This window comes from Echiichthys vipera (assembly GCF_963691815.1).
Source record: "Echiichthys vipera genome assembly, chromosome: 5".
Taxonomy (NCBI): domain Eukaryota; kingdom Metazoa; phylum Chordata; class Actinopteri; order Perciformes; family Trachinidae; genus Echiichthys; species Echiichthys vipera.
In genome coordinates this window covers 13,692,347-13,708,451 of record NC_139830.1, presented here as the reverse complement: position 1 = coordinate 13,708,451, position 16,105 = coordinate 13,692,347, and the positions used below count along the sequence as shown (strand labels likewise).

Here is a 16,105-nt window from a genome sequence, read left to right as displayed (position 1 = left end):
AGGTGTGCAGGCATCTCTGTGTGGGACAGCTGTGTGTGTGTGAAGGGTTATACCCTCTAAACCAGTGGAGAGACAGAGGGGTGTCAACAAGGCCTCAGAGACACCATTCCACACATTCTGGCACACTGTGTGTGTGTGTGTGTTTGTGTGTGTGTGTTTGTGTGTGTGTGTTTGTGTGTGTGTGTGTGTGTGTGTGTGTGTGTGTGTGTGTGTGTGTGTGTGTGTGTGTGTGTGTGTGTGTGTGTGTGTGTGTGTGTGTGTGTGTGTGTGTGTGTGTGTGTGTGTGTGTGTGTGCATGCAATAAGACTACCGATTATTATCCAGTGAAGTTGGGTGACAATTTCATGCTTGTCATAGCTGAATGTTATGGCCAAAAAAAAGGTGGACAAATAAAATGGTCAATATACTATTATTATTATTATTATTATTATTATTATTATTACTAATGATATTAATAATAATGTATTTATTATAATACTATTAATAATATATCTCTACAGGCTCTGGATTCAGCCTTGCTTCTACTGCATCACAGTAAACATATTTTCCAAGATGCCACACTTTTCCTTTAATTTCAAAGCTCTATCGCAGGCATTTTTATGATAATACAGTAGTTTATAAGTCATGATTTACCATATTTACATATTAATGCAAAACTATACAGAGATGCTACTATTCATTTACTTCTGCTATAATTTCAAAATACATAGATTATATATTATTTTATCTGACAACCAATGAAATATTGATTATATAAACCAAAACACAAGATTTGATGCAGAAAGTGTGCTATTCAGGAAATCATCTCCCTAATGCCCTTATTCAATAAACTCCAAATGATCCATTTAGCCTCCACATAGCTGGCACGTAAAAAATATCCAGCCCGCAGCTTTGCTCGTTTAAAGTGTTTAAGTATTCTCAACAGCTTTGATAGGAGGAGAGACAGGAATTCATCTCAGCTGGCTATCATCCTCAAAGAGATGATACACACGCCCAAACACAAGGCTCAGGCCTGTTAATATTTAGGCCAGTTGTAATATTATGTTTGAACACAGGATCTGATACCTCAACCAAAAATTTCTGTGTCCTATAGCCATATTAGCTGCAACTGTATACATTTTTATACAATGAAAACGTTTAAATGCCCTGTTTGCACATCAGTGTTATGTCCTTCTCTGACATTCCCTCTCTGGACAGAGGTCATTTAAGAATTTTTAAAAATGTATGTGGTTTCGGAGGAAATATTTCTGCAATTTAACCGATTTCATCAACCTAGTTGTTTATGCCTTTCATCTTTCTCCAAGAACAGAGTGCTTGCAGGGAGTCGCCAGGGGACCAGAATCACTATTTTAAAAAGCAGGATCTGGTTTCTTTATCTGTCCATTTCCATCTACAGTCTCCAGCTAATTAGAATACAAAGATGCCACAACAGGAGTTTGGCTTCTGGCTACCCTGCATATCAAAGGGTGATGGCATACCCCAGGGTTCACAAGTGGTTCCACTCTAGTTCTCACTGTTGTGCTGCTTTTTCAGGGCTTGGCTGATGATGTGTGAGATGAAGCTGCCCTTGAACACTGGTAAAGGAAATATCCTACTCCTGTTCATAACCTGAATGTGACATTTCCAATTGGTAGAACGTCATTGCACGTCAAGTTCATGAATGACTGACCAAATTGAAATATATTGTTAAAATAAGACCCATAAGACGAGGTTTAAAGTCTGTTTGGAAACAACAGTTGAGAAACAAATCTCACGACAAGGTCCAGCTTTGATCAATTCACATGATCTTCATTAGGAGATGGGTCATTTGTCAGCTTCTAAGTGGACTATGGTGGGATTGTTTTCTCAACCGCTGTTTCCAAGGCCAAACATTAACTTTGGACCTCAGCTTCTAAGCTTTGATTGAGAAGTCCTTAAAGTGCTCAGAAGGAATGGACACTTTAAAGTACAAGTAACACCGCAATGTATGCAATGTACAGTAATGTAATGGATTGGAACATTTTTTTCCATCAGACAAAGACGGAAAATAGAATAAAATAGAAACAGTATTGATTCCTGCCCTTTGAATCAAACCATCTTTCCTCTGATTATATGTGTTTATGTGCACTGGATATAAATGTTGTGAATGCTAAAAAAAACAATTGTCAGCAAAAGCTTTATCCTTTGCTGATACTGGCCCTGAATAATTCCCTAAAAAATGCAATTGACTGAAGTCTCAAAATTAGAATCAGATATCTCTGGATATTATCAAACACTATTTAAGAGATTTCTTTATTAATTAGACTGTCAGCAGAGTGTTGTTATGATGTTGGAGAGGGCAGCCATGTTCTCCTGTCTGACCAGCTGTTGTTTTTTAGACTAAACTGAGCCTGCTGTTAAGAAGTTGAAAGGGTTCCCACTGGCCAGCACTCAGCCTGGCACTGCAATTACTGAGATGGTTGAGGACAGGTGAAGGCTTTGTTACACAACACACCCGTGTATAATCGTCCACACTGAAGCTCAAATGTTTCATGCTCTCCAACACACCACATCCAGCCCATGCTGGAACATAGTCACACCCAAAGGGGCTCTAGAGTCATTAATCTGGCAGTAGAGGAATTCATACACAGGATCTGAGCTAATTGGCTGCTTTGAGGAAGCAGGCAAACAGAGAGCAGTAACCAGGGCAGAAAAAAACAATAGACAGAACACATCAATTACATTTAGCGACATGCCTAAATGTGAATGACTGCTTGCATCTGTTTGGCGTCTGCCCTGATGTGTGGGGCATTGTGTATTGATAAAAGGATGCATAATAAGAAAGCCTGTCATCCCATCGTGATAATTTCTCTTTCATTCTCGGGTAATACAATATTATCCTCAGATGCCAGAATTTAAAAGCAGTCTGATGATGGACGAATGAAAATGGAATGGCAAGCAGCCTCCCCGGGAGTCTGTCGTATATACTTACATTTTTATCCCTTCGTATCAAGTTAGCAGGGCCTTTAGAATGATCCCTGGAGCATTTTTGTCTGTCGTTTGTTGTGAGATTAAGAAGGCATGCAGCATGGATTTGCCACCAGGGTTTAGGTCCTGTATAATGGAGCTGCAGGGCAAAACAATGGATGTCAGTAACACTTGGTTACCAAGTGAAAGATGGGGAGCTCAAAAGAGAAAAGAGAAAGAACATGTGATCCTATCATTAGCTTGATACTATATATACTGTGTACATGAAGTACTGAAGTACAAATACTAAGCGGTATTACACTCTCACTATAGGACCACCCCCATCAAAATCCCCAATTTGTGATGAAGTACATAAAAAAAATCACTGTATACGACAGGCAACCACAAAACACCGTCCGAAAGATCATCAGCAGATGTAATCTTTACAAATTCTAGACAAAGTTATAGTGGGATGGTCTGGGTATCATCGCATAATCCAATGAATGACTGAAACACTTGATAATAGGACATCATCTGAGCAAGACCTTTTCAAAGATGTAAACATAAACATTCTGAATGTGTCCATGTTCATTTCCTGTTGCAGTGAATGTGAATCACATCAACTGACAGGAAGTTAACAATGGAATTCCAAGGCTGTTGTCAGCAATGGAATTACACGTTTTTAATGGAATTCCATTGCTAGGCAACAGCCTTGGTCCTTGTTTACTGCCTGTCAGCTGATGTCATTCACATTCACTACAACAGGAATTAAACGTGGACACATTTAGAATGTTTATGTTTACATATGTGAAAAGGTTTTTAGACACACTAATAAGTAGAAAAATATAGTTTATTTCCTTATATTTGAGGTCTGCAAACACATTACAGAGGGGACATTCCTATTGAGTTTTTTTCTGCTGTGAAAAATCAAAATATCTGCTCTGAAAGGGCTTTCAAAGAAGCCATAAGGAGGAACTGTTCTTTCCTTGAGAGGAGAATCGGCAGGAGCGTTCCGCGTTTTGGTGCTTGTTGCACCCGGACCAAAGAAAATGACGTACCATGGATACCAGTGTTGAAAACAACGTGAAAGCCGTCAGAAGGAGTAAAGACGAAAAGAAAGTTCTCCGTAAACAATTGAAAGCCAGTCACACTTTGCTAAAACATGAAGGCATCAGTACAGCACCGCAGCCTACCAAGGTAAACAACAAAAAACACATTTGTCAACAGGAAGTGGGAGCTGTCAGGCAGCGAAGACAGCTAACATGTCCCTTCTTCTAGCTCATGTTACCTCTTTTAAAATGTACTGATTTACTGCTACTAACAACGGACACTTTCAGGCAACTGTCACACAATATCTGAGTATCTAATAAGAAGTAATGTGTTGGCGTAACACATTAGATGAAACCAACGGAAAAGGTAATTTATGTCAGTTCTGTTTTTATTTTACATTTGGATGAATTCCAACTTGCTTTGCTTAATTTCATTTACTAGCTGTTTTTCTATTTGTATTTTTTTATTACATGTGTATAACTATGTATGTATGTTATTGTATTGTACAGTTTATTTTTATTTCTATTATTTATTTTTTGTTAATCTTTTATTTTTTATTTATTTATGTATTTATTTTTCAGGTCCAATGTCAGGGAATGTTCTGTTGTGATAAATAAATAATAAATAAAATAAAAGTACTGATTTACATCTATTAGACGTATTAAACACAATTTAATTTCCTGCTTGTGAGTTTAGTGTGTTTAATGAAGACAACACAATATGCTTTCTAGTTATGTAATATCATTATTTTCTGTATGACCTTTTCTTTTTTATTTCTACGTGTTTGATATACAATTTAAATCGAATCAAATGTTTGCACAAGAAATTTACTTAAAGAAATGGATGTCGTAGAACGTAACAAATGATGAAATCTCAAAAAATGAAAGATTAAGAATTGAGAAATGAAAAAGAACTTACTGTGAAGTTTGTACATTTGTCCTGGACTGAAGGGAGTTATAATTATTCTTCTTCTTTCTGGTGGTGTAGAATTTAACCATCTTTCCAAATGTTTTTCTTGGCAAAGTGGTCATGTATAAAATTAAACGGTCTACCTTTGTGTCTTTTGCAGAGTTTGGTGGTTGCTAATGGTGGCCTCGGGAACGGCGTTAGTCGAGAGGAGCTGTCTGCAGTGCTAAAAGAAATGGGAGAGCTGGAGACACTGATCATGCACCCTCACAAGCCGTACTCTTTTGTCACATACAGGTACAGGTGCTGCGTTGACAATTCTACTGTATATCACAACAGGAAGTTAAAAAAGTAAACCTTTTAAAACCTCTCTGGAAGGTTTTTCTTTAAAACTCACTGCTGTTTTTGTCCTTCTGTTTTTCAGATCTGAAGCAAGTGCTCGAAAAGCCCACATCCACCTCAATGGGGAGGAGCTTCAATGTGGAGAGAACAGTGTCACACTCTACCTCAGTTATGTTGACTCAGGTATAGGGATTGACAGAGATGGATTTTTTTAGAGCCTATACCATTGTTTTTTTTCATCAGCCTTAGCCGATGACTGATACGGACTGCCGATTTTCTTGAGTCGATATTTGCAGGCGATACTACTTTTGCTCCCTCAATTTACATCATTAAAATGACACCATGATGATAACAAATGTTACAAGCCTCAATTAAAAAAAAAAAAAAAAGGAACGTTTATTGAACTTAAAAAAGGCGTCTCCAGCAACACGGAGCTGCCAGTGGACGCCTGTCTGTAAATAATGCTGGGAAAAAGCTTTCTGCCAATTCAGCAGCTCGCATCCTCCGAGGCCGATACATGTAAAAAAACGTAAATATTGACCGACAATATCGGCCGGCCAATGTATTGGTCAATCACTACTGAGGTACTTGCTTTAAACATTGACACCCACAGCATAAATTACTGTGAGATTATTGCGTTGTTTACCATACATTTACAAGTTGGTTACCGAAGATAACATTTGATTTGTTTGTGTGCTTTATGCCCTGTAAATCATGTTCAATAATACATTTCTGTAGCCTGTGCTGTGATCCTTACTGTATGTTCTGTTTATGTGTGTATGCAGTAACCTGTAAAGAGGAGGCGTCCGTTCCTTTACCAGAGGGATTAGTTTTGGTGGAGGAATTCATTTCTCCGGAGGAAGAGGCTCTGCTGCTTGCTGCCATTGATTGGTCGTCTACTAATGATGATGTCACTGGTGAGAGCTGCGTATTATGTTTTGTCGGTTTGTGTTTCGTCCATGTTGAACTAGTCGTAGTATTTAAATTGGACAAAACAAGTGTAACAACTAACAATCAGTGTAACGATTAAGCATACTAAAGCAGTGTGGATGAGCAAAAAAAAATGTTAGCAAGACACTGATGCATCTTTCAAATCATTTGTAATACGTTTTAAAATTATCGTAATTGTAAATGTAAAATTGTGCACCCTTACACTCATATTAGATTGCAGACAGTCTTAATGAATCATGAGTAATGTATCATCTTATGTACAAACCTATGGAGAAATACTGCTGACTTGATATGCAAGCTTCATGTTCATATCTTGTGTCTTTTAGCTCAAAAATCTCTGAAGCATAGAAGAGTCAAACATTATGGCTTTGAATTTCGCTACGACAACAACAATGTGGATAAGGACAAGCCTCTAGATGCAGGTAAGAGTAAAAATCTTAATTTTTTCTTACAGTCAGGTTTTTATGGGTCATATTTTCACAGGTTTTGTCATTTTGTTGTAAAATTTCGCCTCTAGCTCATGTATTGAACCTTATGTCATAAGGTAATACAGTCTGACTGTTTTTGCGTGTATGTGCCTCCAGGTATTCCTCAGGAGTGTCTTCCTGTTCTGAAGCGCTGTGTGAAGAACAAACACATTGACATCATACCGGACCAGCTGACTGTCAATCAGTACGAGGCTGGACAGGGTGAGTTAATCCAGTCGTGTCTCGAATGTACCTTATCACAAACTTAGATAAGTTTTCCCAGGTTATTATGAAGGTTATGTAAACATGACTGACCACATGTGGAGACAGTTACTCAAACAAACAAAAAAAAATTACATAGTTTTATTCCCATTAATAAATCCCAAGAATACCAATGTTTTTATGACGGAGCGGTTCAGGAATCAATTTTTGGTGGGATAACTGATTCTGTGCATGATAAGTGAATACCTAATAAAAACTGTATTATTTGATGAGCTGCATGAGTTTAAAACAGACAAGGAGTGGTAAGGGTGCCTTGCAGAGAGCGGTGGGGGCTACAGAGAGATAAAATACAGGTTTTAAATGATTGTGGGGTGGGTTATTTAATTCAGAGGCAGCAACTACATTGTATGTGGAGAGGAAGTCAATTAAAAGATCCTGAAACCGAAAATAGACTTACCAGGTTTTCAGACCGTGTGGTTATTAAAACCACTTAAATAATTTTCAAACAAAATATACGTACACATTTAGGTTTAATTGATTTTATACCGCAAGGTGGCAGCAGAACCTCTCCAACACGTTGATGAGGCATGATAAAAGACTTTGGTTTCTTTGCAGTCATTTGTTAATGTATTTACATTATTGGCAAACCTTTTAGTGCTGAAATATGGATTTTTACCAAGGATTGGTTATTAATTATGCTTATTTTCCAAGCACAAGCACATGAATTCAAATTTACTATGAAATGTCAGAATGATTTGGGGGTCACGTGCCACAAAAGCTTCAATGGCGTCTGCCAGAAACTCAACGAGTTGAACCAAAACACTTTTCTATTTCAAACAACCTTGATACTTTTCAACTGGTTTTAACTATTTTAATTCAAATGTACGTTTTAAAATATTTTCAGGCATTCCTCCTCACGTCGACACTCACTCTGCCTTCGAGGACACCATTATGTCACTGAGCCTGGGGGCAAAGGTAAGAAGTCAGTCCATTGTTTTGTGATTAAAACATTTTCACAAACTCCAGCCAACATTTTAATGCTCACCACACACCTGTGGATTGGTAATGTAGCCAGCCATACCATTCAGCTTTCAGGGTCTGCATTGCTACAGAGTTGCAAGTTTACCGAACTTGTTGATCTTCAGAGGGAGAGAGAAAAGAACAACTGCTTGCCTATGGGTTCGTGTGTCACATTCCACCAGTTTCATTGGTTGGCCATTACTCCTCAGATGGAAAGAGCAAAGTCCTGTGTGTGATTTAAGTTTTGGTTTCAGGCAAAGATAAGATTATTTGTTGGTGCTGCATGTACATCTCTCTCCCTCACAATTATACACTAACACTTATCTTATCTGTCTTTCTCTCTCTCTGACACACACACACACACACACACGCACACCTCTGCTTCACAAAATCCAATTTTCCTGCTGTCAGAAGTTGGGGGAGATGCATTTTGAAATTGTGTCGATGTAATTTCCCAGCAGAGCTCATGCTGTTATGCGCTGTAAGGAAAGATCAGGATCAAACACTAACGCTGAGGTGGAGATGCTTCTGCTGTTTGTTAGTTAGAGAGGAAACAGAGGGGTGAGGTCAAGCAAAACACATTAATACAACATGAACAATATCTATGAATACTCAGTTTGATACATAACTACTGGATTATTGAGAAGCCTGAGTACAATGGAGAACACAAGACATAAACCATTATCCATACTTGAAGATACAAACACAATTTCATCAGTACTAAAAAGCTTGAGGTTTTGTACTGATTATCAGCATTTACATGGCTGTAGCAGCAATAGTACAGAATAATGGGACGCATCAGTTGATATAGGCACCTCTGCTGACCGTATAAAGCGAAATCGGGTATTTACCGTCACGTGATCAATCAAATCTTTGTCAGTGTCATTATAAAATTCAGTGTTTCAGCGTTCATTCATTTAGTCCTGGCGAGCCACCGACTCAGTTTTTAGTGTCAATCGCTGACTTCACGTATAAATAAACTTTAAAAAAAAAAAGGATTCCTATTAAATCAATGCAGTGAGGTATGCACATTTTTAAATTTGAGGGAAAGAAGGCCTTGTATTCTGAGCCCTGGCAGGTAACTGAGTTGAGATAACAGAATCAATAATAATATGCACAATCTCTGCTACCAGAGATGCTTTCTTCCTGCTGTGTTTTTATAGAGAATGGATAGTCGTACCTGTTGCTGTCTGTGTTCATATGGGCAATCTAAATATTCCTATTTTAAATGCAGACGGTGATGGAGTTCCGTCATCTCGACGGTCGTCTTGTTGCTGTGGTGTTGCCAGGACGGAGCCTCCTGGTGATGAAGGGAGAGAGCAGATACCTCTGGACGCATGGGTGAGCTGGACTGTGTCAGATGGATCGGTCTCCCCTGTTAGAGTCACTTTATCCCTATGAGCTTTAGATCGCTTCACAGCGTAATAATGTTTTTTTTTTTTACCTCTATTTCATTGAAGTAGAGCATAGAAAAACTGAATTTATGATGTCTTTCTGGACTTCAATACAGTCTGTTTGTGGACCTTTTTTTCCCTCACATTTTAATTCCTTCACCAATGGAGATAAAACCAATGACAAGAGCAGAGTTTGTCATCCACATCTTCTTGTGATCACATAAAGTACACCAACTTTACAGATTAGCTGCTATCAGTCTGTTTAAGAAACTCAAACACGACCAAAACTGTCTCTTTCTCTCTCAGGATAACTCCTCGAAAGTTTGACATGGTGCCAGCCTGCGACCCGCAATCTGCTGCTCATACAGCGCCTGACCTCTTGACTCACAGCAACCTCACTTTGAGCAAGAGGGGCACCCGCACATCCTTCACCTTTCGCAAGATCAGACATGAACCCTGCCGCTGTCGTAAGAATCTTGATACAACTCTGAAGACCGCTTTACCACCATCATTTGACAGTGGTTTTAACAAGCAAATTTAAGGGGGAAAGAAAACACTTGAGGCTAAATTCTGCCTTGAAATCCTCCTCTCTCTCTCTCTCTCTCTCTCTCTCTCTCTCTCTCTCTCTCTCTCTCTCTCTCTCTCTCTCTCTCTCTCCAGCTTTCCCCTCTGCCTGTGACAGTCAGGGAGATCCCTCAGCACCTCCCTCACTACCCTGTTGCCATGCCGACGCAGCACTTCTGGAAGAAGAGTATGTGCACCGGGTGTACGATGCCATCGCCTCTCACTTCAGCAGCACCCGCCACTCCCCCTGGCCTCGAGTTTGCCACTTCCTGTCATCGCTCCAACCTGGCAGCGTGCTGGCTGATGTGGGCTGTGGAAATGGGAAATACCTGGGTGTCAACCCAGAGGTCATTGCAGTGAGTGTCATCGTGTATTACCATAATGTCTATAATTCTGTGATATTTCAGTGATCCCTTTTCCAGTACATTTTAATTCCTACCACTTCATAGATTATCCACAGGCCTCTATACAATTCCACACAACTTACAAAGTCATTTATGTACAGAAATATGTTATAACTGAACTGCAGACACTGTTTCACATTCAGTCAGCAAATCAGTTGCAACAGAGATAGCAGGCGAATGACGTAGAACTCCCCTGCTGCTGCTTCACAAGGACAAAGTTTCGGACCTCCAACTAGGCAAAGTGCACTAGGAATGGCTGTCAAAGTGGAACATCTAACTAGCGAATTTGACAGTAGGAGGTTCCGCGTTGACAGGCATTTCAATGCACTTTACCTAGTTGGACTTCCCATGGCACTGAAACGCAGCATTTCTCTCTCACCGCACGTGTCGGAGGAGGAGGGAGTGTCAGAGGCCAGGCAGGGGTAAGAGGGTGGGACTTTGGAGGGAAGCAGAGTTGTTCGTGTGCTGTGAGACATGCCCAAATGGTAAGAATTGCTTTAATGCAAAATTTAAAACATACTTTGGTAAGGCTTTTCAAAATGGTTTAACATTTTCAGAAATACGCATATTTGGTTTCTTTCTGAGAGCTACACAAGATACGACTCCCATAAGAAAAAAAAGGCACCCGTCAGCACCTTTTTAGACCACTAATGAACTTGGTGTATCTTCTTTATTTAATCCATACATAAGCAAAAATGTCAAAACAACGTTTTATGGTTTTAAGGGGAGTGCTGGAACTATTTAAACATGATCCGTGGATAAATAAGTCACCTGTAAAAGTGTTAGCAGGTGCATCTTTTGATTTCTGTTTTCAGAGGCAGGCTAGCTGTTTTCTCCTTTTTTCATCTGTACACTTGGCAAAGCTAAACTTGTTCCAACTCCAGTGCTGTACTTAACTTGAAAACCTGAAATTCATATTCAATTTTATCCTCTCACTCTCAGAATGAAGGCATATACTGTAAGCTGATGTCCCAAAACGTTGAACAATTCTTTTAAATAAAATCAGAAAAATCCGTTTCAAAGGTTTGCATCATTACACTTCCCTCGGGAAAGAAGCTGCTGTTTCCTTACTTACCTCCTTGTTTGAGTCTGACTGGTCATGTGGTTAATGCTTTGGTTCTACAGCAAGTCATATTGTTCAAATGAAGGAAATTTATCTTTAATCAGTTTTTTTTAAGTTGTCACAAGTGTAAACATCATGTCTCATTGTCATTGGCCTAAATATATCCTCGGTGCTGAGGCCTGTGTTGCTTTTACCCTGTTTTTTGCTTTTCATCATTGTTTGTATTAGCTTAGTATCCATGGCAATATACTACATTTTCTGTTAACGTATGCACACTGGGATATTCATGTTTGGGATTTGGAGGCGTGTGTAAGTAGCTTTTCCCGACTAAGACTGTAACCGTGATAAATCATTACTGAGAACACTGTGATTGTGCAGGTCGCACACCAACTTTCTGAGTTGAGTCTTTCCCATTCTTGTAAACAGGATATCTCGGTAACCCCTTGGAGGGAATTTCTTCAAATGTGGCACAAACGACCGCTAACTCAAGGTTGAGCAGCGACCTCACACAACACATTTCTCGCCATTATTCAAGAATCCCTACGTTAATTTTGACAACATTTCACACAAGAAATGTCAATGATGAAAATTTATATTCAAAAAGTCAAAAGTAAACGTCTCTGTGACATAATATTCTGCAAAATGTTTTTCTGACCATTATTTGACGCCATAACTTGGATCGGATATTGTATTGGTGACACTAATCTTGAAACTGTGGTGATTGTGTAGATTTGTTGTGGTGCCGGGGCAAAGATGCGCGTGAAGCACCAACATTTCGCCCCAAAAGTACATTTAATATATTACATATATTCTACAAAGTCGTCCCTACATGCTGGCCGCTGCCATGGGCTGAGCCTTTTAATGGGCGCTCACTCTGCCCGTTGAGCTTGAGGCCGCCCCGTTGCAGTTATCTTCTCTCTATTCTCCCTCTCCCTCTTCCCTTGTCACTCTTTCTCCCATTGCAGATTAACACTGTTAACCTTCACTGTCTAAATTGAAATAAAAAAGCTAGACATTTGTGAGTTTGCATGTCAGTAACAGATTGAGCATGCGTCTATTTCTCACCATCTCTTATCACCTCTGTGTCTTTTGGGAGGAAGCCATAATTTGCTGGATTGAATCGCTCTGAGACAAAATGTGTTGAAAATGATCATCACTGTCATCCAATCCCCTCAGGTTTCTTATCTTCCCTTTTCATTTATTTCCAGCTTCCCTACTCTTTACTTTTCTCTATTGAATTCTTTTTTTTCCCCCCTCGTCTTCTGCTCATATTCATTGTCCATTATTTTACCACTAGGGCTTGTTTTCACTGCTTTCTGTGAGATTTTGTATTAACAAGGTGAAAGGCATCCTTACATTCAACTGAAGTAGACTTTGACCTGTGGTCTTGTTTGGACCTTTTACATTTGACCTCTCTGTTGTACTGTACCTGTGGGCTCCTGTTTCTGAACGATTTTGTTTGTGCCTGTGTTTTGTCTCTTTCAGGTTGGTTGTGACCGTAGTAGCGCTCTTGTCCGAATCTGTGCAGAGAGGGGTTTCCAGGCGTTTGTATCTGATGCTCTCACTGTCCCTCTGCGAACAGCCTCCTGTGATGCCTGCATCTCTATAGCTGTCATACACCACTTCTCCACACAGGTAATTTCTGTAAAAAAACAATATAACAACTTTTCTGAAAGATGAACCTACACAAAAAACAAGCACATAACTAAATAGTTCATCAGTCATTTGACCCCATACTGCCTGTTTTAGACTGCAGGAACTGCTGGAATCTTTTTAGGATCTCACCAACTAAATCACAGTTTCCGCCACAGGAAGCTTTTTCAAGTTCTGGCTCCTGGGACATGGATCCCATTTTTGGAGCCTCAGCTCTCAAAGTACTTTCGAATAGTTCAGGAACTTTGTGGCACTGAACGCCACTGATATTTGGTATTTGGTGACACTGAAATTGTTGTTTATATTTTCATATTGTTTATATTCCTTTATTAGACTGATTTCTCCAACCATCACATGCCTTAAGATGCTGTAGCAATTTATGCTCCCTGAGTTAGTTTATGAGTTGATGGGGTTACTTAGTAGTATGTGATAGGAATGGTAAAATAAATACTTTATGCATGTGTGTTGTAGGAGCGTCGGCTGGCAGCAGTGAAGGAGCTGGTGAGACTTTTGAAGCCTGGAGGTCGAGCGCTCATCTACGTTTGGGCTTTTGAACAAGAGTACAACAAGCAGAGGTCCAAGTACCTCAAAGACCAGAACAAAGAGCATCCCGAGAACTACAGCCCCAATGAAAACACACATGATGAAAGCCGGGAACCTCAGATGAAATCCAGTATTCATACCAGCAGGTATTTAGAAGACAACCACAGGCCTGTAGACAACATACAAGATGTGACTGATGGCAAACTTAGTGTGCACACCAACCGCACAGCCTTCAACACACAGGATCTTTTGGTTCCCTGGCATCTGAAAGAGGGGAAAAAACTAGTGGTGGAAGAATCAGGAGAGGGTGGAAAGAAAGATAAAAGGAAAGAGAAGACCAAAAAGACTTCAGGTAACACCTGCTCAGCCTATAGTTCCAGTTCCGCAGCCAAATTAGACTGCAACCCTGACCCCGGTCCAGGCTTTGTCTCAAACATGTCTTCTGGATCAGGTCTTGACACCAATGAAGCCCCTCACAGCCCTGACTCTAAACCCAGTCCTATTGGCGGCGACCCTAGTCTGACCTCCACTTCTACTCTAAAGTCAGATTTGGAGAGCAACCCCGCACACGTTTTCCATCGCTATTACCACGTGTTCCAACAAGGGGAGCTGGAGCAGCTGTGTGGGCAGGAGCCTGGAGTCCACGTGCAGAGCAGCTATCATGACCAGGGAAACTGGTGTGTTATATTAGAGAAGGACTTGGGGGGGATGAACTAACACGTTCATCATTTATAATAATTTAGCTACAAATACAAAATGAATGAGACTTAATGCAGTGTAAACAAAGACTACATCAAATGATCCTTTTTGTTTAAATGCAGAAAAGTGAATAATGCCATAATAAAAATAAATGTAATGATTTTACAAAATTCCTGTCTTTGTTGTGCTCTTACTTGATGCATCAGGAAGGTTTGACAGTTACTTGGCCCGAGCATTCCTGCAATACTTTGCTGAAAAAAATAAATGTAACTAACAAATCTGAACGTAGTTTGAGGAGGATGTTGAGAAGCACAGGCTGTAAAACATACCCTGGTTCTGTGTAACCGAAATTTACAAACAAGGCTCTTCAACATTGTCCAAAGTGCACTGTACAGCGCATTGCCAACAGTAATCTTTATTTCACTACGTTGCTTCTTCCACTGTGTTTGACCTCAGTGTGTGCTCTGAATTCACTGAACTGAAACTAAGCTGTAAGCGGCGTGTGTCTGACCTTTTCAAGTTAAAGGGCCAATGTGTAACATGGCATTTCAGGCTGTGAGGGGATTTGTTCACATTCAAGAAGCAGACTGTGTATATATATTTTCCCTTTTTTTTAAAAATGTGTCAGTGCCTTTGCTTCTCACTGACACTTCTTACTGCCAGTTTATTTTAATCATGCAGTCACTAATGTACAAAGTTACCAAAACTTATTGTTGAGGAGGAATTTATTCTTTGATGTTAAATTAAGTTTACATTTAATTGAAATAATCTATTTTATAATAATATGTTGTTGCTTGTTAATTTAGCGTTGTATTAACTCATGATCAATCAATACTGTTTTTCAATTTAGATTTGGAAGAATGTAAGAACACTATAATGTACTTTTACACCCTTTCTTTCTTGCACTCATGCGTGTTCCCACTGCATTCTATTAACAAGATACTTTTTACCAGGTGGCTGTAAAGACACAATGAATTGTAGGATAATGGGTTATTGATGGCAACGGAGTGTTGTGCGTTTATTTGTTGTGACCCCTCTGTGGCAGGTTGGTAATTGGTCAGCAATGTCCAATAAATTACCCCTGTGGCTCTTCAATCCTTCGGTACCACACCGGTGCTGAGGCGGGAGATTGTTTAGTGGCTTTTATTGACAGTGGTTTATTGATTAGGGTGAAGCAGCTGTGTGTGTGTGTGTGTGTGTCTGTGTGTGCGCACAAGCGAGACAGAAATCCTTTGTGGTTTCATGCACAATAATGTGTGCGTTTGAGTGTAGTAGTGTTATTGAGGATGCATTATTGAGTCTGTCACTTGACATTTGGAATGATAATTAAAATTGAAAAGTGTTCCTCCTGCAGGTAAAGCACATTGATTTAACAGGAGAGACGACTTTTAAAATCTTCAGCTCATCGGAGTCAAGAGACATTTATACTGAAACTGTGTAAAACTTCTTTCCCTGATGCATTAGTGATATGTATGATTATGAAGCACTGAAAAAGGATGAATTCCAGGGAGGGAAACTGTACAAAGCATTTGCCAAATGGTTCAATAGCATTGTAATCAAAGATAGACATTTTGTTATACAGAATTAAGAACGGATAACAAAGGAAGTGCTTTTAGTAATACATTCTGAACAGAATTATCAATGGAAAGGAGGAAAAAAAAACCTTTGGAAAGCTGTCGGTACCTGTGTGTGTCTACAAATTCACCTGATAAAGCCTGTGTCCAAGGCTAATAGAAGGTATGGAGGACTTAAATCTCAACAAATGAATTTCTAAATACATGTGTAAATGCAGGAATAAATATAGAAAAAAGCAAGAATATTAAAATACAGAAATAAAGAAACAGCATTGCAATCAAAGATAGATATTTTTTTTAAACAGGATTAAGAATGGATTGCAAAGGA

The 16,105-nt window shown here is 39.4% G+C and overlaps 1 protein-coding gene across 1 annotated transcript; it reads left to right on the top strand.

The window, feature by feature from the left end:
- Positions 1-3,984: 3,984 nt before the first annotated feature.
- alkbh8 (alkB homolog 8, tRNA methyltransferase) lies at positions 3,985-14,290 on the top strand (the record flags this gene model as incomplete). Its single annotated transcript, XM_083913778.1, has 12 exons — positions 3,985-4,122; positions 5,045-5,178; positions 5,306-5,406; positions 6,009-6,140; positions 6,501-6,596; positions 6,759-6,863; positions 7,768-7,838; positions 9,118-9,224; positions 9,584-9,744; positions 9,938-10,197; positions 12,794-12,943; positions 13,433-14,290. 12 exons carry the CDS (start codon positions 3,985-3,987, stop codon positions 14,219-14,221), a joined length of 2,244 nt encoding a protein of 747 aa, XP_083769904.1. The 3' UTR covers positions 14,222-14,290.
- Between the last annotated feature and the right edge of the window lie 1,815 nt (positions 14,291-16,105).